The sequence below is a fragment of the Rhinatrema bivittatum genome, chromosome 4 (genome assembly GCF_901001135.1).
Source record: "Rhinatrema bivittatum chromosome 4, aRhiBiv1.1, whole genome shotgun sequence".
In the NCBI taxonomy this organism is placed as follows: Eukaryota; Metazoa; Chordata; class Amphibia; order Gymnophiona; family Rhinatrematidae; genus Rhinatrema; species Rhinatrema bivittatum.
This window is the reverse complement of record NC_042618.1, coordinates 473,357,249-473,385,145: the sequence shown is the minus strand read 5'-3', so window position 1 is coordinate 473,385,145 and position 27,897 is coordinate 473,357,249. Positions and strand designations below refer to the sequence as shown.

The 27,897-nt window shown below is 46.1% G+C and overlaps 1 protein-coding gene across 1 annotated transcript; it reads left to right on the top strand.

Moving 5' to 3' along the window:
• On the top strand, window positions 1-27,897 carry CD9 (CD9 molecule). The gene is made up of 8 exons (XM_029597265.1): window positions 1-158; window positions 15,718-15,820; window positions 18,105-18,202; window positions 20,486-20,560; window positions 22,879-22,980; window positions 23,367-23,459; window positions 25,768-25,851; window positions 27,523-27,897. The coding sequence occupies exons 1-8, from the start codon at window positions 93-95 to the stop codon at window positions 27,586-27,588; spliced, it is 687 nt and encodes a 228-aa protein (XP_029453125.1). The 5' UTR covers window positions 1-92; the 3' UTR covers window positions 27,589-27,897.

Sequence of the window (27,897 nt, the reverse complement as noted above, 5' to 3'; positions counted from 1 at the left end):
GTGGCGCTATAAGGGGGAGCGCGAGCCCGTCGGAGCTTTTCCTAGGACCGGCACTCGGAGTGTTTTATTACCGCCGCCTGCTCCTCACCACCATGGCCGTCAAGGGAGGGACCAAGTGCATCAAGTACCTGCTCTTCATTTTCAACTTCATCTTCTGGGTCAGTACCGGGGGGGGGGGGTGCGCCCCCCCCCCTTCCCCTTCGGGACCTCAGTCAGTCCCCCGCAGTAAGGCTTGAGTGCAGGGCTCGGCGCTCCCTCGCGTTACTGTGGGGGTGTTGTGTAAAGCGCTGCTTGGTGGCAGCTGCAGGGGGCGTCGCGCGCGGGGGCCGAGAGGTCACCACGCGTGTGAGAGACCCCTCCCCCCGGAGCGCGCCGCGGACCCCCCCCCCGGGAATGGTGGCTCCTGGGGACTGGTGAGAGAGAGCCCCCCCCCCCCCTCTGACGGGACGGAGCCTGGGTGCGGTGCGAGGGGCCCGGGCTCGGCAAAGTTTCTCCCTTCAGCCCCGGCCTCTCGCCCTTAGGACGGAAGCTTCGCTGCGCTTTTCGTGGGCGGGGCGCGCTCCCCGGGGGGGGGGGGGGCTGTGGCCTCGTGGCTTCACGTGCACTGTTCCTGTTCTGTAAGATATTTTATGTTTCTGTGTGATTAACCCTAACCCATTCCCCTGAGGGTGCCTGCCCCCTGTATAACGCTCGGAAGAGCTGGAGCCGGTGCTGGCTCTCTCTCTCTCTCTCATTTTCGCTTAGTGGGGGATCTTATTTTGACACCGGACTGAGTCTTGCTTAACTGACACTGGGCACGGGTTTGCCGCTTATTAATCCGTCTTAACGTCCCGGGGAGAGTAAGGAGAAGTCCCCTCCGTGGCTTTAACCGCTCTTTGCGAAGCCCTTTCCCAGACTCGCTGCTTGATGGTGCAGGGACCTGCGCCACCCACCCGACGAGCGCCGTGGCGGGGAGCGCTTTAGCGGGGCCCGGTGTGCATCTCCGGCTCTCCCCGGGCACCGCACGCGCGCATTTGGCCGGGGCCTGCACGGCCCCTCCAGGGAGCAGGGGCTGGGGAGAGACTGCATGCAGGCTCCTGTGAGTCACCAGCTGGCGCTTGCACAAGAGTAAACATCCACACCCCCTTTCGGCTTTTGGTTTCCTTCTCATGCTCAAGGTGAAATGTGTGGGCTAAACCTGTTTTAATGCGTCCAGCAGCAGCACTTGCAAGGGTAGCGGGGCGGTGTTTAGCAGTTTAGGAAAACTAAAGCTGTGACTGTGTTTAATCTCTTTTTGGAAGGCAGTTTATGAGCTCTGTCTGCGTTCGGTGGCCTCTTTCCGGATGCACCTGCGCATCGGTTCCGAGCGAAACTCGCCCCTCTCAATGTTTCCATTCTAAGGATGTCTGCCGTCTAAAGCTGCTGTGAACTGCTGTAACCTGAAATGCTGCTTCAGAATATCACACCAAAGGCTCGCATGTGGCCATAAGGGGGAGATGTAGGGTTTGGGGGCACTAGATTTATTTTTTTTTTTATCTTTGTAGATGTTATGTTCCACTCTTCACACTTTTTTTCAGCACTTCAGTGGATTACATTCAGGTACTGCAGATATTTCCCTATCCCCAGAGGGTTTACCTGAGGCAATGGAGGGAGAAGTGACCTGCCCAAGGAGAAGTGACAGTGGGACTCTTAACCACTAGGCTACTCCTCCACTTCCACTAAAGGGAATTGCTGCTGAGTAAAACAGGAATTGGAGGATCAGCCCAGCCTGTGCAGTTTTGCGCTGTGATACTGTGGGTTGCAATGATTTAATCATTCTGAAAAGCTGAGGGAGGGTGGAGCTTGCCTTCTAGTTAAATCTCTTGGAGGCTTTTTTATTTTTCTTGCACTCTAATTACCTGTGGTGCAGTTGCTAAATATGAAAAGTTAAGATCCAGAATCATCCCCTCCTGAGCTGAGTTTACACGTCAAAGTTTACCCATCCACTTTTTTTCTCACCACCCTGTGCATCCTTTGAACTGCCACTGCTATGAACCCAGTCTGGCATCTTCCCAATGAATCTCTGCAGCCTTGTTTAATGCAGCTTAAGCTGCAAGAAACCAGGGAATAGACTCCAACCTTATGTAACGATTTCAAAGCGGCAATAGGATTACAGTTCAAAAAGACCAATTTTTGAGTATTTTTACAGCACGTCCGACTTTCAGGGCTACAGCAATGACTTGTGTAAACAGTCCAGTCGGGTGTGGGAGGCCAGCTGTCCCCAACCACAGAGCAGGGAAAGATCAATGCTGGAACTTGCTGTGTGTGCTTTTATGGAATTCCAGAGGACGTGGGATAATCAGAGGATCCTTAATGGCCAAAGGGTGTAACCTGGACATAGTGACGTTTATGACCCCAAAAAAAGCTTGCTGGCCAATCTTTCTGCCGTCCTGTTGCTCTGTGTGTGAACCCACTCTTGGGAGTTTATTATAGTTAAGTTTTTCTATTAATAAAGAGGAAAGTTGCTCTGTGCCTGCATTGCTGGAATACAAAATGACTCTGCCCCTCTGCCTGTACTCTCCAGCTCTGCCCCTCTCTATCTCTCAGTTACGTCCAAGTTTAGCCTGAACTCTGTATACCACACATCTCAAGTACTCCTCATGGTGTGTGTGTCCTGTCCTGCTATTGAAGTTTTAACATTGAAAACAACTTTGTGCACATTGTAGGGAGACTGAAAGTTGTAAAAGTTGGTTAGGGATGTTCTCCCCCCCACTGTCAATGCTATGGGAACCACAACCTAGGTTTGGGACCGGACCTTTTGTACTGTGAAGCAGAAAAGCCTGCAGAAGGAAATACATTAAACATGCAGGCTCCTCTCCCTGCCCGCCCCACTTGCAGACTTGGCCTGCAGCTTCTGTCCAGACAATCATTCAGAGACCGACCTTAAAAACCCACCAGAGCAGCACGGCTGATTCGGTAACTCTTCAAACTGAAGCATCTCCTGCTTGCTGCTGCTAGCATGCCAGTCCTTCACTAATGGCTGCTACCCTGCTAGCTTTCAGTCCTAATGCCTGAGTGCTGAGACCCATGCCCTGCATAGAAAGGCTTACCAGGATGCAACTTTTGCTGGTCTGTTGCTTAGTGTTTAAAAAAAAAACAAAACTCTGTTTTAGAAAATCAGCACTCATGAAACATCTTTAAATTTCTCTAATGCTTTCTGGCCATGGAGAAGCTAAAGTGATCTTCCATGCTTGTGCTGTACAGCAGAGGGGGAGGAGAGGATATTCAGCATCACCGAGCCCCGGGAATCCCCCCTCGTGCATCTGACGTCTCATCTCATGGACTGCTGGTGCCTGCTCATCTCTTGTTCAGACTCCCCTTTGCCACTTCAGTCTGTCTGTCTGTCTCAAATCTGTGTGATCGTACATTTGCCAGCACAACCTGGGGGTCTCAGTCCATGGGAAACTTATCCGAATACTGGTAGAGTGCTTCCAGAAAGATAGTTAATAAAATACAGTGAGGGTATTCTGTATACCTGCGGACTCTACCTTTTTACATTCTGAAAGTTATTTTGACGCTAAGTTAGTCCTTTTTTCAGACAACAGACACAAGGTTGATGATGGCCTGGTGCCGTGCTTTTCCCAGTCTCCACTCCCTGACTTGGCAGCTGCTTTTGTTCTCCTCCTGGAGAAGGCATAGGATAACCAGAGGATGGTAACGAAGCCCTGGAGTAACCTGCATGGAGCAGCAATTACAGCCCCAAAACAGTGGTACAAATTGAGAAATTTGAGTGACTGACCTGGGGAGGGGGGGGGGGAGGGTATGGATGGTGAGTTCCCCGTGGGATTTTGAGTGCTCGCACTCAGTCACAGCGTATCTTTAATTTTTTCCTAAACTAGGTGAACATGTGAACCCCCCCCTAGGCATGAGATTCCCAAATCTTACCATGATGTCCTTGTTTAATTGAAACCAGCCTCCTACAATAAGATGTAGATTAAAGCCATTCTGTATTTGAATGTGCAAAGTAGGAACACAGTAAGATAGTAAATGACGCCCTCATTTTACTAGCTAAAGACCCAAAAGGTCCATCCAGTCTGCTCAGCAAGTTTGGGTGGTAAGTGCCGCTCTGCAAGTTACCCTTCACCTGTGCCTTCTGAGTCAATGCTTGTGAAACGGTGAACCCTCTAGTTTCCTTGGCAGGACTGGCTAACTAGAATTCAGTGCTTAAATGTAGTAACAAAGTTGGATTGACCACAACTCTGTTAATTTTGTAACAAGATCTGAAGAAAGCTGTTCATGCAGGAAATCCTTCAGGTGTCAGTGGAAACCATTCTGTATGGAAGAATGACCTTAGGGAATTTTGGCCCGGTGTGAGACTGACCAGCAGTTACAGGAAACATTTTAGGTGAAGTTGTTGGTGCTCATGAAGGGTTCACGTGCTCTTTTCAGACAATACTTACTGACACTCTTCGGATTGTTTTTTTCAGTGGTGTTGGGGGAGGGGGGTGTTCTCATCAGGATTTATGTTAGTATCTAATCATGTTTAGAAAAATACACAACCGATGTGGTTGACAAATAACTTTTTTTGTTTTTTTGCAATGGTTTATACTCTGGTATGTGGTCCTGCTTAGAGTTGGTGAAAGGCCTCATTTTTTACATCTAAGCCTCACTTTTTTTAGAGAGAGCTACAAATTAGTTTTATCTTTCTGAGAATACTTGCTAGTTACAGTTCATCTTCAGCAATTCTGTAGCAGTTGGCTTGAATATTTAGGGTCATCTTGCTGCTCAGACGAATGGCCTGGCACCCTCCCTAGAATTTCCCGATTTAAAAGCAGAAATCCGGTTTCTATCAATGATGCCAAGGCATCCAGCTCCCATGCAGCAGAGCAGCGCTGCACCATGACATCACCACCACCACATTTGACAAGCAAGCAGTGGGTGGTTTTCAAACAATGTGTGTGACTGAAAAGTCACCTTTTTGATTCAGCTGTACTCCTTCCATAGCTCTTGTGGTCATCCAGACTCTTAGGCAGCGGTGTTTTGTTTTTTTGGGAGAAGTGGTTTCCCTTCTAGTCAGCTTCCCAGGACCACAGTTCCCTTTTCCTGATGGTGATGCATGAGCTGTGAGGAAGCCTGCAGATCTCTTACATCTGTGACGTCGTGGATGAGATTCTGGTTTGTTTATCGGGTGACCTCTCCTAGGTAGTCACTGACTAGTCTCCAACTTTTTTTTTTTTTTTAAGAAAAAGTGAAACATACAAGCTGTAATATGAAGGCTGGGTCTCTCTCTTATGATGCTGTACTGCATAAGGTCACTTCAGCTGTGTTACACACAAAGCTGATGATGGACAGATGCCCAATAAAATCTGTGCAGCCTGGAAATTCATTGCTGTAACAAGATCTTCCTTCTCTGTAAATGTTTTGCTTCATTGAATTACGCTGCAAGGAAACGGGCTGGCAGAAAATTTATAGAAATAAGTAATGTCAATAGACGTCACTGCGGCATTTGCATATGTATATATTTTCTGTAGAGGCCATGTGGGCAGGAGGTGAACTGCTGTTATCTGACCTGGGTACAGAGAGGTGGTGGCAGCATGCATTAATGCCAGTTGCCATAAACTTAATTAGTTTCTTTGAGGTGTATTTGGTTTACGACTCGGATGGGCCTGCATTAACTCTCAGGTATTAATGCTGGAGAGTGCATCCAGTATAAATACCCGGTGATGCTATTTTACATTTTTTTTTAGTTTGCATGCATGTTAGAACCCATGCTGAAGCTGCTATGCAGACAGCGCATTAGTGTTTATGTACACTAAGACTTCTAGGAGCAGGTTTGCTAAAGGGTTTTCCCATTGTATATGAAGGAAAAGGGATTATTCTCGGAGGACAAGCAGGATAGAGGTCCTCACACATGGATGACATCATTGGAAGGAGCCTTGGTCCGGAACTTTGATCTAAAGATTCTAGAACTTTCAGACATGCCCTACTGAGCATGTGCAGCAATAGTCCTCACCCTATTGGTCCCCCCCTTCCCTTCCCCGTGGAGCTGTGTGGTCACGGGAGCAGTGTGTGTCTCAGTATTTAGCTTTGCTCTCTCCTCACATTTTTTGTAAGTTAATTCTTCTTTTTTTTTTTTTTTCTGGAGCTGCAGCTGTTTTCTTTCCTTTACCATAAGGTAGTTGTATTTCTTTTTCTTCTTTCTTCTGTCTGCCAGCCGCATGGCAGGCCTTAGTCGTTGTGCAGTCTGGCAGAGTCTTTCTACCCTTCATTAAATAAACAAATACTGCACCGGCAGTTTAGTGTCTGTGTTTGTACCTTTGTAAGGTACTTGGCAGGACTGACTGAATGCAGTCCCCTGGGTGATCTGTGTAGGCTGTCGAGCCTGGGGACTCGCCAGTTCTACCCGGGCAGGAGTTCCATGTCGTTTCACTGATCGATCAGCATCGATGGAGGTTCAGACAGTGCAGAGGTTGAGGATCACACCATTCCTGTGGTGGGGGGGGGAGAGCTCATCTTCTCCACATTCAAAGGAACTAGCCTCTATGGGCAGGAGCCCTGGTTGACGTAGCCTCCTCCTCCTGCTTGCCAGTGATGGCAGTGCAGTCTCCTTGTGAGAGGGTGAGCAGGAGCATAGGCAACCAGCTTGCTGCTGTGCCTTTGGTGCCATGCCCAGTAATGGTTGCCTGTGCACATCTGTGACCAGTGCACCATTGATCTGACGCATCTGTCGGGACCGCATTGGGGACCAACACTGCCATTGAGCTTCATGGTCACCCTTGACACGGTCAAGGTGTGGACCTCCAATGCCATAATGGCAGTCTGTGCCATAGGCATCTGTGGGTGTGGTGTCTCGATGTACTGCAGTCATTGAGCACCTTGGGCCTCAATGTGGCAGAGTAGCGGGACTAGTCCTGCTATCAAGTGCCATGGTCCCCCTCGATGCCATTGGGGCATTCCATTCTATTCCATTGATGCCCTTGATCCTATCTAGGTGCGTGAGTGGCTGTCCTTGATGTCGTTGAGGTGCATGGCCTCTGCCATTTCGGTGAGGAGCTACCCAGATACCATTGACGCCGTTGGTGCGGGCCACCATTGCTGTTTGCCACTGATGCCTTTCGTTGCCGCTCTCGACAATATCGAGCACCAGAACAAGGCACTGGAATCACTTTTGAGAGACCTAGAGTGCCACTGAAGTCCTCAAATGACAGGGATTTCGGCTTTGCCTGGTTCGAGCACCAGGCAAGCACCCTCGTACACCAAGGCATCCATGTGCAGAGATCTAGTGCCCTCGAGGCTCCTTGGTAGTGTCCCGATGGGGCACTGAGGGGCATCATGCTGTCCCATTACTGGCCTATAGCTACTGGGCACCATGGATGCCGGTGTTGGGGGCCCTGAGCTGCTGGGATCAGGGGCATCAGAGGCCCTACCTGGATTCGTGCACAGTCTGTATTAATGAGCACTGGCGAGGCTATTATCAGCCATAGCTGCTGGTGAAGGACACCATTGAGCTCGCAGCATCAACATCCTTGGACGAATAAGTGAGCCGATGGGAGCAGTCGATGGCACTGGCAGTCATCTGGTCCTCTGGGCACAGATGAAGCATGTTGGGGATGCAGAAACTCTGCCTGCAGGTGCCACTGGCATTCTTCGTACTTCTGGTCCATCGATGCCTTCAGGCATTGGGGTCTGTATTGGTGCCACCAGGCTGAGGTCTGTGGCACCAGGAGTGACACTTTATACCATCAAACTGATCAAGATTCGATCAAGTGCCATCTAAATCTAGGGTGCAGTGTCGTTTGATGCCCTTGATGTGATCCATTGTTGGTGAGCGTGAAAGCACTATGGGTCCTATGAGTGCTGTCGCTACTTGGTGGACACAGTTGGATGCTGCAGGACATGACCGCAAAGCACCATGGGCATTGTTGGTCACCATGGACTTTTCTGCTGTTGTTCAATGAGGGGAAACGGTGGTGAGCAGTTCCTGATGGAATTTCGTGGGCTGTGTCTGGCCTCTTGGAGCGTTATCAGGTACTGGAACCCACCACCATGCCATACCCGGAGCTCCAGTGGTACGGAGGATGCTGTCATCACACTGTTCCTGTGAGCTCCACAGGGAGTTAGTGACAATGGCGTGCAGCATGCACGGTCGGGTACGGCAAGGCATCTACTCCATGCACCTCTGGCAGTGGTAATTGGTATTCTCCTATCTGTGCAGTTTTCAGGGTTCTGCCCTTGTCATGTCAAGGTCTCTGCTTCCTCATCTGTTCTGCACCACAGTGTGCTGGGGAGCACTGGCAAGGAAGGTGTCATCGCACGCTCCGTAACTTGCCTTTTGGCAGCACGTGGCCACCAACTCTAGCAAGTGTTGCTCGGTCCTTGCTGGGCTGAGGGTTTCTACCCACAAGCACAGCGAGTGGGGTGATAGGTGTGCCGCAATCCATAGGATGGGATTACCACTGTATGAGCACTGGTCGGCATGCTTTTACAGCAGAGGGTGTATATTTCCCTCGTGGCCAGCACAACAGGTTGTTTGCTGCAGCCACAGGACTGACCTAGAGCTGCTTTCCTGGTTGAACCCTAAAGGGAGTAGACACCAGGAGGGTACTGTCGGGGAATCTTCTTCCTCAATGTCTGTTAACACCCCCTCCCCCCTTTGTGGGGAAGCCCCTAGGGGCCCGTCCCTGGCAGGTGTATCACTGAACCAGAGCCTCGATTCTCTTAAATCTGTGCAGGCAAAAGGGGGGGGGGGGAGAGGTGGTGCTTTCAGCACAGTGCGGCTTCCTGCTCGGAATCGCCCATGTGTGAGGCCGGCCATCTCGCTTGTCCTTGGAGAAAGCAGTCGCTTACCTGTAACAGGTGTTCTCGGAGGCCGGCAGGATGTTAATCCTCACAAAACCCACCTGCCTCCCCTGGGAGTTGGTTTCTCCAGGTATTAGCTGTGTCATGGACCGAGAGACTCTGCCTAGGGAGGAGCAGGGTGGTGACTACAGCTGCACATGCTCAGTAGGGAGTTTGAGTTCTAGATTCTTTAAGATCAAAGGTCGGATGTCACCCATGGGTGAGGACTAAACCTCACTTGTTACAGATGAGCAGCTCTGCTACATGGCTCACCTCTAATGACTCCTGATCAATCCAGCCCTTCTGTTATCCCATTAGTATTCAGCTGGGAGTGTTTACCTCCCCATTACATAACTTGCATGAATGAAACCTGTTTTGTCATTTGTGCCTTCCATTTACCTGCCTGCCCTCAGGCTTATTGTCTTCGGTAGGTAAAAAGTAGTCCCTCTTGACACAGTGACTCATCCCCTGTTGTCACTCATAGGGAGACCTGTGAATGCAAGTAATCTATTGGATTTGCTAAAAAGTTTTAAAGACATAGATTTTAACATTGACAAATGTTACAACCATTGTTATAAATGAAGACCATATTAAATCCTTCTTCCACCACTGATGTGTATGCAGATAAAGGGACACCCCTGTCTGTCCGGTGATCTTAGAATTCTTTCTTTACTGTGGTGTAGTACCGGCAGGTGCATCCTGTGACCTGTGGACCTCCTGCCCTCCCACTCCCTCACCCTTTTGTAAGGTCACTTTTTTTTCCTGAGGTGGACTCCATTCAGAGAAACTAAAAGGTTCTGTTAATATTTCTGCATCGTGAAACATCTATCGGTGTTCCAAATATAATTTTCAACAGGCTCACAGCAGAGATGGAGCTGAGAGAGGAGTCCGATGTAAACATTTCTGGCTGTGTTCTGAGCCTTTCCTGTGCACAGTGAAGCACTTAATGAAACCCTGGTAGTGTAGGGTTCTGTTTGCACGTGGATCTGAAAGTGCCCTTATTTATGTACAAGTAACTGACTGTAGCTCCATAGAGTGGTAACCTTGAAGTCCCGCCCCCTCCATCTTTTGCATAATTCCTCAGGAAATGGAACTTCTAGGCTTCAGCTTACTGTAGGACACTTACCTAAATTATGATGCAGTTTAAGAATTAAGAACTGGGGTCCATGTCAGGCTTCTATCTGCTGAAGTGCTGCTCCAGGCCGGTAATCTACGTAGGACCGCTGTGTGGCTATAGGGCCATGCATCCAGCTCTAAAGTGGCTCACAAATGCAGTTATAGCTCCTGTCCTTACAGTAAATTGGCTTTTTTTTTCTTCCCCAATTATGGGAGTACATATCTCATATTCCTCCCTCCAAGCCCTTAAACTAATCTTACTGAGATCTTATGTGCCCTGAATAACTTTGTATGGAGGGAAGATGATCTCAGAGAAGAGGTTCCATTAACACGTGACCAAGAAATGCCGTGATTGAGTATTGGTGTGAAACCTCCAAATGAAGTACTGTACCTCATCTGATATACTATGCCATTCTGTAGGCTGCCAGCTACCAAGATAGTGCAGTATTGATACCACAAGATCCGTGATATGAGGCTATCTACTGCATTCCCCCACCTTGGAAAGGTATCAAAATACCTCAAATATATTAATGCACAAAGCAGACCTTTTTCAGTGAAAGTTCTACAGCAGGTGGCTGCGTTCAAAAGGGATAAACTCTGCATAATGCTGAAATACATCACAAAGGGTGGTGGATACATGCAACGACCTTTTTTGGGGAGGTGGTGTAGGCTGAAACACTTCTAGATTCCAAGAAAACCTGGGATAAATGCACAGGATCAATAAATAAGGTGGTAGGTAAAAGGTGAAGGAGTGAGGTGGACCAGATGGGCCTTGTCCTTCCCAGCTATGTGAGGGGGAAGGGGGTTTTGGGTGGAAAGTATTATGGTTCCAGGGCAGGGTTATTCCCTGTCTAATATAAAATGTGCCATGCTGGGTCAGTCCAAAGATCCCTTCATCTCGGTATCCTGTCACTGGTGACCAGCTGAGCTCTTTCCTATGTTTTACTCGCAGGGATAAGCGCTAGCTTTCCCCCATGAAACCATGTCTGTCTGCATGGTGAGGAGTTTGTTTTTAAGAATAGTTGCTACCACTTTGCCAGATCACCCCGGAGCCCTTTTTTAAAAACTGGTAACGCGTTGGCCACCCTCCAGTCTTCCTGTACCATGGCTGTTTTAGGATAGTTTGGGAATCGGCAGAAGCAGGTCTGTAATTTCATTTTTGTGTTCCTTCAGAACTCTGGGGTGAACGTCTGGTCCTGTGATTTGTCCTTTTTAGTATGTCTGTCTAAATTGCTGGGTGTGACCTTGACATCCTCATAAGTAGAGGGAAAGACTTCGTTTAGGTTTTCCTGCTATTTCCTGGTCTTCCCTGAGCGTTCCTTCTACCCTCTGGATCATTTAGCAGGCCAACTGGCTCCCTCTGTGCCTTAAGATAAATTGTATTTCTTTTCAGACTTGGCCTGCTTTAATTACTTTCTTACATCTAACTAGGCAGTGCTTATTCCTCATTTGGGTCTGCAGTTAACTCCGTGGTGTGCTGCTGGTGACTCTCCTCCTCCATCCTTAATGCCCACCACAGCTGAGAACCAGTCTTCTGAGGTCGGGTTTAAACATTCAGTCCCTTGGTTAATCACTTTATTCTGAGTTCTGGTTCAAGATTGCAGTAGGTGTTGCAGCTGTTTAGTGAAAAGTAAGCACAGCAGTGATCACCGCTCTGGCTTTGACAGAGGAGCGTCTGAAACTTGTGGAGATGGGACATTCTGCTTTTCAGCATTGATTGTGTGCCTGTTATTTTAATTTGCAGACTACTCCGGTATTAGCAGCACCGCTGTAAAAGGAAAACATGAGTCACTAGGTCGGATGGAAACCTTTTTCCCTGCCGCTCCCCCCTCCCTTGGTGCTGGTCTGCTTTTAGGAGCCAGGGAAAACTTGTTTTCGTCTTTTGAAGTTTTTTGGCTTAGATATTCATTTTTATTACCGTTTCATATACTTCGAAAGCCACCGAATGCTTGATTTTATTTATAATTCTCAAACAAGTTCCGCAAACAAAGAGGGGGATGGGGGGTAATTGCCCAGTACCCTAATTAGCACTGTTTGTGGGCTAATCACTCATTGGTTATTAGGGAATAGCTTAAAGCCGCATTCAGGCCAAGCACCTACTGCTAATTACAAACCAGCTCTCTCCCAGCTCCTTAGCATGAAGGAAAGAGACGCAGCTGCGTGGCTCAAAAATAATTATAGAGGGCACATTTACATGGGTATCGAATTATTATAAAATGTAACCTCCTGTCACATTGTTGGGAGATCTTTCTACATTTTGAGTCCTGTTACAAAAGTTCCCAGGATTACAAAAAAAAAAGAAATCCCCAACAGGGTAGCTCTTAAATCTCATGCTATCTATGCAAGACTAGTTCTCCCCCAGCCTGACTTCCTCCCGGTTACCTCTGCCACCAAACGTACAATAAGCCTAACTAAGGGGGAGGGATAGCATTTCCAGTCATCCTTCAAGATTTCACATCTCTTAATCAGCTGTCACGGAGCTACAGTAGCCATTTTAGGGCTCAAATTTGGGCTCCATGTGAAATTTTCTAGATTTTCCAGCATCTTGTTTTCTTCCTATCTTGCATTAAAAGTAGCACAACTGACATCTTGTTCAACTTGACCTGAAATCTCTCCATCTCTTGAGTATGCCCAGCAGTGCTAGGACTGAATCTGAATCTGTAATTCAGTTTTTGTAGTTGATGCCAGTTCAGATAGAGGCCGTTCTGTTCCAGATCGCACACAGGATAAACTCTCTTCCTAAACCAGAGGGAGGAGTCATCAGGGGGCCTCTTCAGTTGAAGTAGAAGGGGACATTCCTGCAGATCTTGTTTCCAATCTAAAACAGCAATTCCAGAATTAGCCAGTTCTCATTCTCTGCACCTCCCACGGTCCTCAGTCCTCCGCTAGGTCCTGTTGCCCCTCTCTCTCAAACCCTGGATTCCTGAGCGTGCCCTGCCACCCCCAAGTTATTGCAGCTCTCATGGATATTCTGGTGTCTGACGTCCAGGCTCGGCAGTCTGAGACATCTGCACAGGGCAGGTTGCTGGCTGTAGGCCTGGACTTGTGCGACGTGTCCCTGAGCTGAAGGCAATACCCCATGCCTCGTGCTCTTGTACCCTATCAAAGCAAGTAGCTGCATGAAGCTGGTAGTAATGGTTTTGTACACACTGGTAAGCTCAAAGCTATAGGGGAGCTTTCTCAACCTCCCCTTCCTGTCATTCACCATACGTTTTATAGAAAAATAGACAAAGGATGCCTGCTGGAACACTGATTAGCATAAGTCTGCCATCTTGAATCCCCTTGACTTAGGAACATTTAAATCCTCTTCCCTTTCCCTCCCCTCCTATTTCTGATATTCCTTCAGTCTTTCCTGAAATGCGGCTTCTACTTGGTCCCTAGCAGTGGCTCATGGCACACATGCTGAATGTTTAGCAACTGGGACCAAGCTTTTTCCTAGCCCTGCCTTAAGTCTTGTAGGATATTAACCCATATGTTACAAACTTACCAGGACACTGAATAGACGATACAAACCCATGCTTTCAGCAGATAACTTGTATGAGATCAGTTTAAAACAATTTTATTTTCTTACATAGTAACCTTTAACTTGTATATTGCCATCTGCCTGAGGTACATAAACCTCATGACACTGGAATTGTGCAGTATTAACCTATTGATAATAGAGACAGAATATCTGACCCTTCTAGCCCACCCAGTTATCTTGTCCATGGAGTTAGATGCATCCCAGCTGCTGTTCACTGTGACCACTTGCAAGATTTTTCCCCATTCAGAATAGACTGTGGGTTTTTTTTGGTCCTCTATTTCTATTCCATCAAGGGTTGAAGCAAGGAAGATCCTTCAGTTCCCTCCAGCACCCACCTTTTCCATGCCTAAACAGAAAACTCTGTAATCTAAATAGCTAGTAGTATTAGCATGGCCAATACTGGACCATCTGGCCCGCATGGGTCCCCCCTGTGTAGCCTACCAGACTACGAGCCCTCTAACTTCCACTAGGATAACATTAGACTAGAAATATAGCAGAAAAGGTCTGCCCCATCCACCCAATTAAGCTTTATAATGCCTATTGCTCCCTTAGACAGATCCCCCTGTATCTATCCTATGCTTTCTTAAATTCAGATGTTTTTTGTCACTACCACCTCCACTGGGAGGCCGTTCCATGCATCCACCACCCTCTCTGTAAAGAGATTTCCTAACAGTACTCCTTTAACCTCCTTTCTAACTCTCCTCCTATGCATGGAAACTTTAGATATTTAAATGTCTTCCCTATCTGACCTTTCTTCCATGTTTGACTATCCGCATACGCTTTAGAACACAGACCACTGACTATTTTAGTAGCCCCCTCTGGACTGACGCCATCCTGTTTATCCTTTTGATGGTGCGGTCGCCAGAATTGTACACATTTGTAGAACATGCAGCCTGCCATACAGACCCAGCTGTTTGTCTACTCTTATAGCTCGTCCGACATGTGCATGCCTGCATTTTCACCATGACTTCTAACACTTCATGTTAACCTATTTGCCATTCATTCTGGCAGCCCTTATACGTGAATCGATTGAGTACAGTGCTGTCAATCCTTAAAATTAAAACTAGGAAAGGAATTGAGCAATGCGATCTGTGATGCAGCGATGTTGCAGAGCACCTGTTGTGCAGGATTAAAGAGCACAAACTTAAAAGCTGAGCTCTGAAATGTGAAACATTCCTAGTGATTTACGATTTCTGTGTGCACGGACTTCCCCCATAGCTCTGAAAAGTAACCTGTGTTACGTGCCTGTTAGGTTTCAGGAAAGCAGTGCAGCATGCTTTGTTTCCTTTATGGATGACCCTGAATGCTTGGTGATGCTTCAGTAACCTATAATAGTTGATGGTTTTGGCTTCCAGCAAAGGAGAAGATGGAATTGCATGGAGGTGAGCCCTCTCAGCCTGTTGTACCTTCCTGATCTGCTCTTCATGTAGATCCTCTGACAGCACTGTTTAGGGCTTTGCTTGCATTCTCTCATCCCCTAGAAAGAAACTAGAAAAGGGGGAATCCTGTGTGAATTACACTTTTTATTTTTTTCTCTAAATAGCAGCTGCGCTAGCACGTTTACATTTGAAGGGAGGATTTTGAAAAGCCCAAATTCCCCCTCATCCATCGAAGCAAAGATCTTTATCTTTTTTTTTTCCTCCCCCCAAGGTTGAGCTTTTGTAAAAACTTCACGAGATGTGCCAAAGCCTTGATTCTGGAATCTAAGCGCAGTACCAGATGTTTACATCAGCACGTCTTTATGGAAGCTGCTTTTACTGTAACATGTTGGCCAGAGCCTGTGCTCCCAGGGGACTGGAGCAAGAGGCTCGGGGCCAAAGTGTTATCTTCTGATAGAATTAAGGACTGGAGGAAAAGCAGACTGATAAGATTTAGTAGTAAGGGAGGACTTGGCTGTAGTCTTTAGGTGCATAATTCCAGTAAACAAGGATGATTTTCCCTTGGCTAGGAGTGCGTTCTGCCCCCCAGGACTCAGATTGTTGCAGCAAGTGAAATAAAGCATAATTGCCGTATATACCAACATGCCGTTTGTTTCCAGAAACTTGCATGTCTGCTGGGGGGGGAAGTGCTGCCCAATCTCGCTCATTTTTTTAATCACTTCTCCACTTTTCCAGCCTCTCTAACCACTCCCTTCCCTCATCCCTTTTCCCTTGAAGACAGCAGTGGTGCACTCTCTCCTGAGGCGGGTGCAGCCTGGGTTTGGGTTCTTAATACAGAATAAAGTATCCCGTTTTCCTAAACAGAGATTTTGTTCTGACTAAATCTTCTTCTTCATCCTACAGCTGGCAGGAACAGCCGTCCTTGCGATTGGATTATGGCTTCGGTTCGATAAGCAGACAAAATCCATGTTTGATGTGGAAACAAACCACTCTTCATTCTACACTGGTAAGCGGCTAAATCTCTTCCAAAGGTGCTCTGCCCACCGCACGTTCGTGGCTTTCAAAGTGCGTGAAAGAGTTTGTACACTGTCCAATCTGCATCTAATTTCGGGTGACGTATATTGCTTCTGCTCTGGGGATATTAATTGTAGGATCAGTGGAAAATGCTCTGAACCTGCTGAGGTTGCAATTATCTCTTTATATTTTCAAAACTGGAAACGAATCCTGCATAATGCTATTTTCATGTCGTCCCTGGTTATAAAATGCAGCACCACACTTGCCAACCAAGGGGGTTATTTTCCAAACGTTTATCGCGTGCGTTAGGGCCTTATCGCAGGGCTTTTCACGTGGGATAGGATGTTAATTAGCTGGAGGGGGAGGAGTTGGCCGCTGCCGGCGATGACGTGAGGAATATTGCTGGCAGGCTGCACCGCCGGGATGCGAACGCTCGCCCTCTTTTTCGCTGGATTCCTCATTCTGCGAAGAATGATGAATCCCGCCCCAAGTTTGAAAACTGTAAAGCCTCCGGTTTCCCCTAAAGTTCACTTTTTAAAACTAATTGCCATGGCATTTGTTTGAGAGCTCTTTTAAATGAGGGTGGATTCCTACCACAAACCCATGATTAGTTTTACATATTCAATCTCCTAGGTCTCTGCTAATGCAGCAGCAGCAATCAGGCCAATGCATTACCGTGCGCTGGCCTCAGTGCACAGCTCAACGCACGTCTGTTACCCCCGATGCAAAAGGGGGGTTAGCGCATCCAAAATGAGTGCTGCTAGCTACACGCTCAGATGGGCACGCATCACATGAAAACTCATGTTGTCGAGGCTTCTAGCTATTTCCCCCTGATGCAGCAAAAAATGTGCACACCAACGTGCACGGTTTCCCTCCCAAATAAACACCTGTCCCGGAGCAGGCACTAATTCTCAGAGCCCAGAAAGCTTACAGGAAAGCAGAAAATATTGCTTTCCTTTAGTTCCTCTGCCTTAATATCACAGCGCTATTAAGTCAGAGGAACCCTAAAAAGTGCTCAGTTAACGTGGCTGTGCACAGATTAGGACAACGGATGCTCTTACAACTGACCGTCTGTTTTCCTAATCCACTGACAGCCACCTCACCTGGGCACCCGCTGCTGAGGAAGCACTTGGGGCGCTAGTTTTCCCTCTGGCCTCCTTTTTTACCACAGCAGCCAATTTAAACATTAAATCAAGCGCCCAGGAGAGGTGGATTGGCGCATGTTAACGTCAATCATGAACATCGATTTAACGCACTCCAATATTGCAATAGCTAGAATGGTTGGGCAGTTCATTGATGCTGGTTAGATCTGAATCTCCTATTTTATTATAAATTTTCATTTATTTTTTTTTTTGCTTCTTTGCCTGTTACCAATGTGTCCATATTGGAAACCCATACGGTCATTGGGCAATGCTCCAAAACTTAACACAGTTCATTTGGCATTTTACTAAACCACAGATAGAGGTACTCATAGAACTGGAGATGTGGTTATGCTCAGCTGTCTTTTTGTGTCTCTTAACAGCATGCATGTCAATGGTTTTTATATATTTTTGTTACACTATGGTGTTATGAATGTTCACCTATAAGCTGCCTAGATTTCTAGATAATGTGGCATTATAAATATTGTAAAACTTATTCGCCTGTAACGCAGGTTGAAGAGGTGAATAATTGATTCCAAATTCGTGTTAAGTATGACTAACTTGGATAACAAATGGGAGTTACGGCTGAGAGAGGATTCCCTTTTTTCCATCCCAGAGTAAAACACAAATCTAAAACAATGTTTCCCAAAGCCATCCTGGGCACCTGGCACATGTTGTGTTTGAAGGAGGGTGTGCACTAAGCATGCTGGGTGTATTGGTGTACCATGAGGTTTGTCCATGCAGATAACCTGAAAACTTGGCTGGGTTTGGAAGTCGCTGAAATTAGAATATATTAATATAAAGACATGGTATTTGGACTATTCATTTTTTAATCTTCAGTCTTCTCACAGCTCATCTCATTTGCTGTTAGGTTTTGTCCTAAATCTAGGACTCGGTTCACACCCTGCCTAATCCTGTGCAGGGAACTGTTATCTTATTTTCCTGAGCAAGGGAAGTAAAGGGTGAGAGTTATGATGGGCAGACATGCAGCTGAAAGAGCACATGCCAAAAACACCTAGGATTGTGACATGGGCCTTGTCTGCAGGCCAGGTATTTGATCTTCAGACATGGCTCTGCTTTCTCATTAAAATGCACTTGTACTAGCAACGCTTACAAGCTGTGTCTTTCTTTCCACAGGTGTTTACATTTTAATAGGTGCCGGGGCACTTATGATGGTGGTCGGCTTCTTGGGATGTTGTGGTGCCATCCAGGAGTCGCAGTGCATGCTTGTGTTGGTGGGTATCAAAGCTTCTGCTCGGGGTTGTGTTGTGCTCTACCTTGCCCATCTCCCCAAGCAAGTAGGCAATTAAGGGACTGATAAGGTGACTGAGAAATCACAAAGCACCTAACATGCAGAAATAGAAATAACTTGTTACATGTATGTAAATATTTGTTTGTAACTCACCTAGGTTATAAGGGCTTTAAAATAAAACGAATCTCTTACCACAGTGCCAATAATCCCCTAAACCAATCCTCTAAGAGTGTGGCTGCTCTGACTGTGGATCTCAAGTCAGTCGGGTTTTCAGGATATCTATATGGGGAATATGTGCAAGATTGCATGCCCTGGGTCCATTCTATGCAAATCAGTCCTGCCAACCCTGACCACCTAGGTGTGTCCCCAGGACTGGGTTGAGAACTCTTGCTCTGCAGAGCTGTACAAAGAGTACAATTGTTTCTTATACATTAGCACTACATCCAATCTCTTTGCTGGGTATTTGTGCTCACACAAGGATTAAGTGTTGTCCTGTCACAGCACCCCTGGTTAATCATGAGGACTTGTTTTCACGTTGAGTAGCGCATTCAGCACTAATGTTATGAAAGGCAGACCCCCCTCCAACAGTTTGGGGAACTCCTACTCCTGTTGGATTAATAAATCAGGTTTAATGTGGAGGTTTTGTGTGTGTTTAAAATGTTAATTTTTGTTTTGCCCTCTCTTCAAATGATGTTTGCTAAAACATCTATAAAGGAAATTTGAGAGTTAGGGGATGGCCTCATGCTGATGTTTAAACAGTTTTAGGAAAAAGCAACAAAAGGCCAGGTAGAGATGGACAATACAGATAGGTGAAGCAGCAGTCACATTTTGTACAGAAATGAGTAATGAAGAATTAAACAATTGATGCATTGGAACTGTCTGTTGCCCATAAAGCTCTTAACTATATAAATGTTCTTAGAATTGGTACATTCCCAGTGAAAATATAAGGTAAAGCCAGGGATCAATAGGTTGTATGGGCTTGATGGTCTCTTTCCCCTATATTTGCGCGTAGTAATTGCTGATAGCTTCTGAAGTTGGGGATTTCTCCCAGCAGACCTTTTAACGGGATTCATTTAAGATTTCCCTCAAATCACTAAAGAAGCAAAACAAATGACTGAGCCACAGTGATTTTGAAAAATGTCCGATGGCCATTGCATGAATCTTCTGCATGTGCTGTACTTGGTACCAGGATGCTGGTCCCGCTTTCTCTGAAATGGTGTGTGCTTGTGGGTTTTCCTTCAGCTCCACGGGGAGGGTGTGTAAACTTGTGAAACAAAGCCTTGGACTTGCAGCAGAGGCTCCCGGCTTGGAAGTCCTCAGAATGCATTTATTTAGGCACCGTAGTAAGCTGGCAGGGGGTGGATGTCCGGCCTGTTTAACATGGGCTTTCCACCCCACCTACGCTGCACATTCTGCTACTCTGGGAGGACTCATCCCTCCCCCTTCATTCCTTGTTTTCCCTTTGATTTTAAAAATTCTCATTGGGGGGGATGGGACGTGTCTGTGTGGCTTCTTGGTGATTCATCCCCATGGGGTCTCCCCCTCCATACACACTTCTTATATATATAGAGAGCTCCCTTCCTGCCCTCGTGTGTGTTTGCCTGTCTTCCGTCCTCTTTCTTGTATGTTTTAGACAATGTATTTTATGGCTTTGTCTCGCTAGCCCTGTTAATCTTGATGTCCAAACTTTAGTTCTGGTGTCAGATATTGCACGTTGTATCTGAAGCTGGAGGGAGGAGGGGGTGCTGCTGATAATTACTGGATGCATGCTGGGGACGTGACCGTAGTAAGCCGGTGGTGGCAGCACACTGCCTGAAGGGGGGGGACAGGGTGGGATGCAGAGATTCTCCCATTTGCCCATCTTACTGTTCCCGCTCCTAGGACTGAATTTATAATTTTGCACCTTACATCTCTTCAGCAGCGACACGCCTATAGATTCCTTGGCTGCTAACTTGGGCCTGCTTCTTGCATTTTTCTGGTACAGAGTAAAAACTGCCTGTGCTTTTGGAGGATTTGAGTGTTTGAAAGCAATATACAGACTTTAGTTTTTCACAAGTAATCTTGGATGGGTGCTTCAGTAGGTAATCCAAGAAGAGAAGCAGGTAACTGCAGATTCAAATAGAACAATAAATTGCCCACAGGAATTTATTGCTGTTGCATGCCAGCATTTTGAAAGGGGTTGGTCTGTTTAAAAAAAAAAAAAAAAAAGTTTTGTGGAACAGCAATTTGAGTGTCCTGAGTAATCTTGTGGGGTTTCTTTTCCCAGTTCTTTACGTTCCTCCTGATTATATTTGCCATTGAGATAGCAGCTGGCATCTGGGGCTTTACGAATAAAGACAAGGTAAGACGCATTCTGCATTAACGCATGTTTAGTGTGTAAATTGGTATGAAAAGATTGTGGGGCTGAGATGGCCATTAGTCGTCTAATGGCTGCTGAGGAGTGAGGTCTGTACCATGTATGGTGCTGCAGATGTCTCCCAGAGTAAGGACTTTCCCACCTGCGTGGCTGCTAATTCAGTACTGTGCGACCGCCACTTCTCAAGGAACGATGCTGCCCAGGGCCATTGACGGTCTTAACCCCGTGTCTCCTATAGGCCTATTGGTGGTCCTTGGCTGCTAGATGCAGCTCATTTAATAGCAAGGGTGAGACTGGGAAGAAGTGACCTTCCTGGAAAAATCCCCAGGAACGCCCTTGACTGCAGTCCAAGCATTTGGAGTTGCTGCCAGAGCTGACAACACCCTTTGAGTTTACAGCCTTGTCTGAGCTGTGCATCTGACTTGTTTTTTGTGTTTTTTTTTGCTTTGCCTATTCAGTGCAGCATTGTAAATGAAATAATGGTGGTCTATGCTAGAAGGCAGCCCTTTTGATATACAGTAATCGTGGATTCCACCCCTCCCCTCCCAAAAAAAGAAAAAAAAAACTAGATATGGTTTGAAACAAAATTTTGTAAACCTTTTAGTTTAATTGGTGGGGAACGGTTGGTTCTTGTTGACTTGCTCTTGCCCTAGACTGCGAGAATGCCATGAATGTGGCTGCACTTATATACTGAGACTAGATTCCAAGCGGCACCGGCGCCCTGGCATCATTCCAGAAGCCGATAACCAACAAAGTCCGTGTGTCTGTCAAAGCGCTCTACCAGAAGATGGGAGCTCACTTTGCTCGGGGGAGAATGGTGCTCCTCTTCCTCTGACAGTCTGCATCTGCCTACAAACGTCCACTATCAAAATGTTCCAAGGGAAAGGCCCGAAGAATCTGCAGCCTGAATGCTGCTCGGCCACCTCTAGTGCAAGCAGGAGAAAAGTCTCATTTACATTAATAGGATCTCTTAAGATTAAATTATAAATGTGCATTAGAGCTCTTGGCTTCCTGTGGCAGAGTTTTCAAGATTCTGCAGCATTTTATGTGATAAATTTTAATTTACACACCTCGGACTATGCAGAAGTCTTGTTTTTCCATTACATTCATCTATTTTTAAACAATATTTAAACTATATATTTATTTACAATTTTTATATACCGATGTTCATTTCAAAAAGAGATCACATCGGTTTACAATAAGGTACAATAGGTAATTCACTATCCCCTAAAAGGGCTTACTATCTAAAATTTTTGTACCCGAGGCTAAGATTACAAAAATAAAACCATCAACCATCAAAATCAAAGTTCTTAACAATTAAGCAAAAGGTATAACAACGAGCATATTAAAGAAATAACACAAAGGGTTGCACGAAGGTACCAAAATCAATCTATCAAGTTAAAATATTACAAATTTAACTGTGAAATGTCTTTATTTTGAATCCAAATGCAACCATCCTTTATATTTGGACCTATTTCAGATTAGTGAAAATGCCCTCCGTTTTGGCAGCCTTGTCAGGCTGTTTACACAGACGGGTGCATTTATTTGACACAACACATACAAAAAAGAATTGGGGATTGAAGTGACACAGGTTTAAACTTGTCGGGCATCAAGGCTTCTGTGAACTGAGGTTAATGTCCCCTCTGCCAGCTCTTTCCAGGCTTCCAAAAAACACAGCCAGGTCTCTGTAACTGGTGCACGACTGGGCCACACACAGGTGCAAGAGCATCTTTGTATAAAGATGACATTCTTCTATTAGGATAGCACTCCAGCCATTAATATCATCATCTCTGGTTTGATGAGGGTTTAAGATATATCTTTTGAGGGATCAAACATTTGGACTCCTCTGTCAGCTCCAACTTCACCTCCCCCCCCCCCCCCATTTACTTCAGGGTAGGGGGGGGTGAACGGAAGGTTCCCTGCAGGTGGCGTCTGAGGAGGGGCTGGAGTAGGAGCACAGAAGAGAAACTGAAGGCAGGCGGGCAACCTGCAGCTCTGTTCAGAGGATTGAATTAACAGGTGTGAAAGCTTTCAGGAATGTGGATTCTCTGGCAGGTTGCACAGTTAGCTTGTTGCTGCATATTTTGCAGTTTCTGCCATGGTCACACAAATGTAAGGCTAGAGGCACTGATGTATATGAAAGATGAGCAAGAGTTGAAGCCACGCCAACTGATGCTACTTACGTCACCCCCCTCTATTGGTTTAAACAGGAGTCCAGTGTATGCACTTGTGTCTTATTGTGGAAACTCAAACTAAGTTTTCAGCCTTACTGGATAACATAAATGATTTGGATCTCTTTCTAGGTGATTGATGAGCTAAAGTCCTTCTACAAAGATACGTATATGAAGTATCAGGCTAATAAAGAAGATTCTGTAAAGGAAACATTAAAGGGAATACAGCTTGCTGTAAGTGCATTCCTTGAATTTCACAAAGATCCATACAACGCCCTAATTCCAAAGTTAAAATGTTTTGCATTCTAAAGCTTTTATTTTTTTTTTTCTGTTGACACAATCTTTCTTAAAGGCTTCTTTTGGCTGACATGACTTGGGCTGGATGTACTTTTATCGTCTAGGATATATTCTGGACCCATGGATTATTGTTTTATTGTGGCAATCTCATTAGGGGTCCACTTTACCGCACGCACTTTCTTTCTTACGGTGACTCTTCCCGAGTTTGAGAATAGCCGGTCTCTCTCTTCTGCACATGCAGCAGGTTTCAGAGAATAGCCGGTCTCTCTCTTCTGCAGCAGGTTTGAACTTCCATTGACACCCGGCCTCTCATTTTTTTGCAGCTGAACTGCTGTGGCATGCTGGGAGCTGCTGACCTGACCGTGTCAGACATTTGTCCGAAACAGGATGGACTCATCAGTACTATCACTGTAAAGGTACCGAATTGTCAGCCATTGTGGAGAAATGGCTCACACATTTTTAAGATTCTCGTTATAAGACAGTTCAGCACTTTTTGGGGTATAGAACAACTCTCTTCCCAGGTTAATGCCAAACTTCAGATGTAGCAAGATATATAGAAAACACTTTTGGTGGTGGACCTTTCCTGCTAAGATCTCTTAATGTCACTTTAGATTTCCAGAGGTAGTAAAAACCTAAAAAACTGAAGTGTTTTGTGGGGGGGGGGTTTTGTTTGTTTTTTTTTTTTTTGTGCCTGGCAATTTCCTTTTTGTTGAGCTTCTAGGTAAAACAGCCAGGGCTGGGATTTGGCATCCTGCTGCTCCCTTTTTTTTTTTTTTTTTTTTCTCTTAAGCAGATTTCTGGAGCTCTTTCTCCCATTTAAAACACTTTTTTTTTTCTCTCCTCTGCCTCACCAATCCAGCCAAGGCAGATTCACCCAATTAATGACAACTAGCAGGCCGATACAGAAAACTTCGTGGGCGAGCACGTGCCCAGGCCACTCTCCTCGGCGCGTGATCCAGTAAATAAATGCAAATGAGGGCCCGCGGTAAAAGGAGGCGCTAGGGACACTAGCGCATCCCAAGCGCCTCCTTTTAGACAGGAGCGGTGGCTGTCAGCGGGTTTGACAGCCGACGCTCAATTTTACCGGCGGCTGTTCTTGAACCCGCTGCCAGCCACAGGTTCAGAAAACGGACGCCGGCATAACTGAGCGTCCGTCTTCCGACCCTCGGGCAGATTTTTACTTTTGGGGCCTCCAACTTAATATCGCTCTGATATTAAGTCGGAGGGTGTACAGAGTTTTTTTTCTGATTTTTCTGTGCACTTCCCTGGTGCCGGCTGAAATTAACGCCAGCCTTTGGCAGGAGTTAATTTTTGAGTAAAATGTGCGGGAATGAATAATAGCGCCCGCAACATGCAAATGCATGGCCCTATTAGTTTCGGGGGAGGTTGGACACTCGTTTTCGCCGCGCTATTACCCCTTACTGTATAAGGGGTAAAAACAGCGCGTGGAAAACGCGCAGCCAAACGCGGGCTAACGTTGCTGCTCCGCCAGGGCGCACTTTACTGTTATCGGCCCACAGGTTTTTTAAAACAAATTCCACGTGTTTAGTTTTCAAAGCAAGTCTGTCCTTGGCCCTCAGTGGAGAAAAATTGCCAGACTCCTCGTGGCCAGCTCCTCCCAGCTCTACGGCTTCCTGGCTTCCACCCCAGGGTTGGATTTAGGGCAAAAAAGCACCCCCTACTTCAATATTTATATTGAACTTTTGTACATAATTATTCTCCTCTATCTCTTTCTATTTCTTACATTCCCAGTTCATTAGCCCTTGTTAATTGTAACTGCTTCTCTTCATCACGTTATTTATGTTTTTTGGTTGTATTATCCGCACCCCTGTTTTCTGTAAACCGACATGATGTGAATGAGTTCATGAATGCCGGTATAAAAAAACCTTAAATAAAATAAATAATAAACTCATGATGGGGGCCCTGGCAGAATAGAATAGCCAGACCAGGCGCGTCTCTTCGGCCACGGCAGGGTGGGGCCTCTGCTGTTCTGTCCTGCCCTCGCCCATCCTTCTGTGCCCTCCGTGTTCAGATACAGGAGCCCATGCCCAGTTGCTCCTGACTTTCAGAAATGGCACCGTGAAGCAGGAGTAACTGGGGGATTGCCTGTGGGGGTGAGGTGCAGGGCTTGGGAGGGGACGGGCTGAGGCTTTTGGTGGGGAGGGATTTTTTTTTTCAGCTTGCCAGCTGGTGGGAGCCCCATGCATGGTTTTTTTTTTTTTTGGTTTTTTTTTTTGCTGCTTAGTTGTTGAATAAGTAAAATGGAAGAGAAGTTCGGGGACTTTCCTGGCTACTGGCAATGCAGACGGTGGAGAAACGTTTGCAGTGCCTCTCTGCTCTTCTCATGAGGAGAAATAGTGTTAGATCTGCCATGAGTTACCTCCAGTGCTTTTCAGAGCTTGGCAGTCAGACGGGTGCTGCCACGGTCATTATTCAGTAACGAGTTGCACATAAAGGTGCTGGGAGCATGAGCTTTGCTGAGGTGTGGGGACGGTGCCTGGGAGACTGGAGGCAGCTGCTCTCGGGGTTTTGCATGATTGGGGGGAGGGGAGGACATTCCTCTATGTATAGGTAGGATGGAGAGATGTGCTGTGTCGCTCTTAGTTTTTTGTTTGTTTTTTTTTAACTCTCCCCTCCCCCATCAGAAAGTTCTGGAAACTGCTGCTTCTAACGTTGTTGAGATCTGACATTTTTTTTTTTTCCCCCTTCACTCACCCCTTCTAGGATTGTCCATCAGCTATTGGCGACGTCTTTAATTCAAAGTTTCACATCATTGGAGCTGTTGGGATTGGCATAGGCGTTGTAATGGTTGGTATTACGTGATTTCACGCCCCGTGATACAGATTGCATGGCTAAGGTGCCAGCGTAGGAATAGCTCTAGTACAGGGGCTCCCAACCTTTTCAGGGAGCACAGACCCTTTTTCAGCTTCAGAAACTTCCAGGGACCCCCGCGCACACTTTTGCATGCCATAAAAAAAAAAAAAATATGCACTCAATCTTTCATTGTGTGTAAAATTATCTAAACTGAATATGTGGGCAGGGCAGTTTCCGATGTTTAAAAATTGCCCTCCTAATTGAAGGTTGAATCCATTCCACCTTCCAGTCCTGCTGCAGTGCTAAAAAGTCAGTTCTAGGTTGGCAGTTTAGTATGGCCTGGCAGAAAGTTAGCGCCGGCATCTGCAGACCTGCAATCAAATTTTACAAAGGGAAACTCCCCAGACTTTTTTCTTTTGAAAACTCAGGCTGGCAAGAGAGCCAGTACTTTTGTTCCTGTATACTTTGCACCTGCCTGAAAATATGCAAGAGGATTTAAAAATTAAATCCCTGCATGTACTTTCCCTCCCTAAACCTAGCCCTGCCCCTTCTCCCCTGCAGATAAGTCTGCATGAGTGGCTTCCCGCCCTTAGTAAAACCTTCCATATAAGCCAATGGGGAAGTATTTTTAGTAGTGTGCTGTAAAATACATGGGTAGGTAGTTGACAGTGGAAGGAAGGCTGTGAAACTGAGTTCATTCATCAACATTTTATGTGGGGAGTCTAATTTTAAGATGCCTCTGCAGCAGCATCCATCAGCAAACTAGACTGCTGTTACCACATCTTACATTTGCCAGCAGAGCCTGTGGGCTATAAGATGAGAACTTAGCCCCAGGTGTTTATCCCTCCACTGGTAAGAGGGTGGTGATGCGGCAGTCAAAAAAGCAAACAATGTTAGGCACTATTAGGAAGGGAATGGTGAATAAAACAGAAAATGTCATAATTCTGCTGCATCGCTTCATGGTGAGACCGCACCTTGAATACTGTGTACAATTCTGATCTCAGCAACTCAAAAAATATAGTTACGATGGAGAAAATAGAGAAGGACAACCAAAATGATAAAGGAGATGGAATGGCTGCCCTAGGAGGAAAGGTTAAAGAGGTTAGGTCTTTTCAGCTTGGAGAAGAGACTGCTGAGGGGGGGGGGGGGGGATATGATAGAGGTGTTCAAGAGAGGTCATGAACGAGAATCTGTTTACACTTTCGAATAATAAGACTAGGGGGTATTCCATGAAGTTAGCAAGTAGCACATTTAAGACTAATCGGAGAAAATTCTTTTTCACTCAATGCACAAAGCTCTGGAATTTGTTGCCAGAGGATGTAGTTAGTGCAGCTGGGTTCAAAAAAGGTTTGGATAAGTTCTTGGAGGAGAAGTCCATTAACGGCTATTAATCAAGTTTACTTAGGGATTAGCCACTACTATTAATTGCATCAGTGGCATGGGATCTTCTTGGTGTTTGGGTACTTGCCAGGTTCCTATGGCCTGGTTTGGCCTCTGTTGGAAACAGGATGCTGGGCTTGATGACCCTTGGTCTGACCCAGCATGGCAATTTATGTTCTTGCGACATAGGCTTGTCCAGTCCCAGTTTCCGTGAGCAGTACCAGTTGTCTTTTTGCTGCCAGCAAGTCCATATCACAACAAGTGTCTAATTCCTGTGTGTTTCAGATCTTTGGCATGATCTTCAGTATGGTGCTTTGTTCTGCAATCCGTAACAACCGGGAAATGGTATAAAGGATTCCCAAAGAACCAACCTGGCAGCAGAGACCTTGCCGGATTGTCATCACTAACTTAGAGCTTTTCTAAAAAGTTGTTCTATATTTTTATCTTTTAATGCATCGTTTTTAGTTTGCTTTGATGTTAAAGCAAAATTTAAAGAGACAAAACCAATGATACAAGGTACTAGATTGTTGATAGGTTAAAATGTATGTATATAAAAATTTAAGTAGTTAAGTCTCAGTTTGCTTTTTGAAACCCCCCCATCATAAGTGGGATATAACTTATGTTTGAAACCGTTTCTTACTTAATAAAATTTAAACCTAC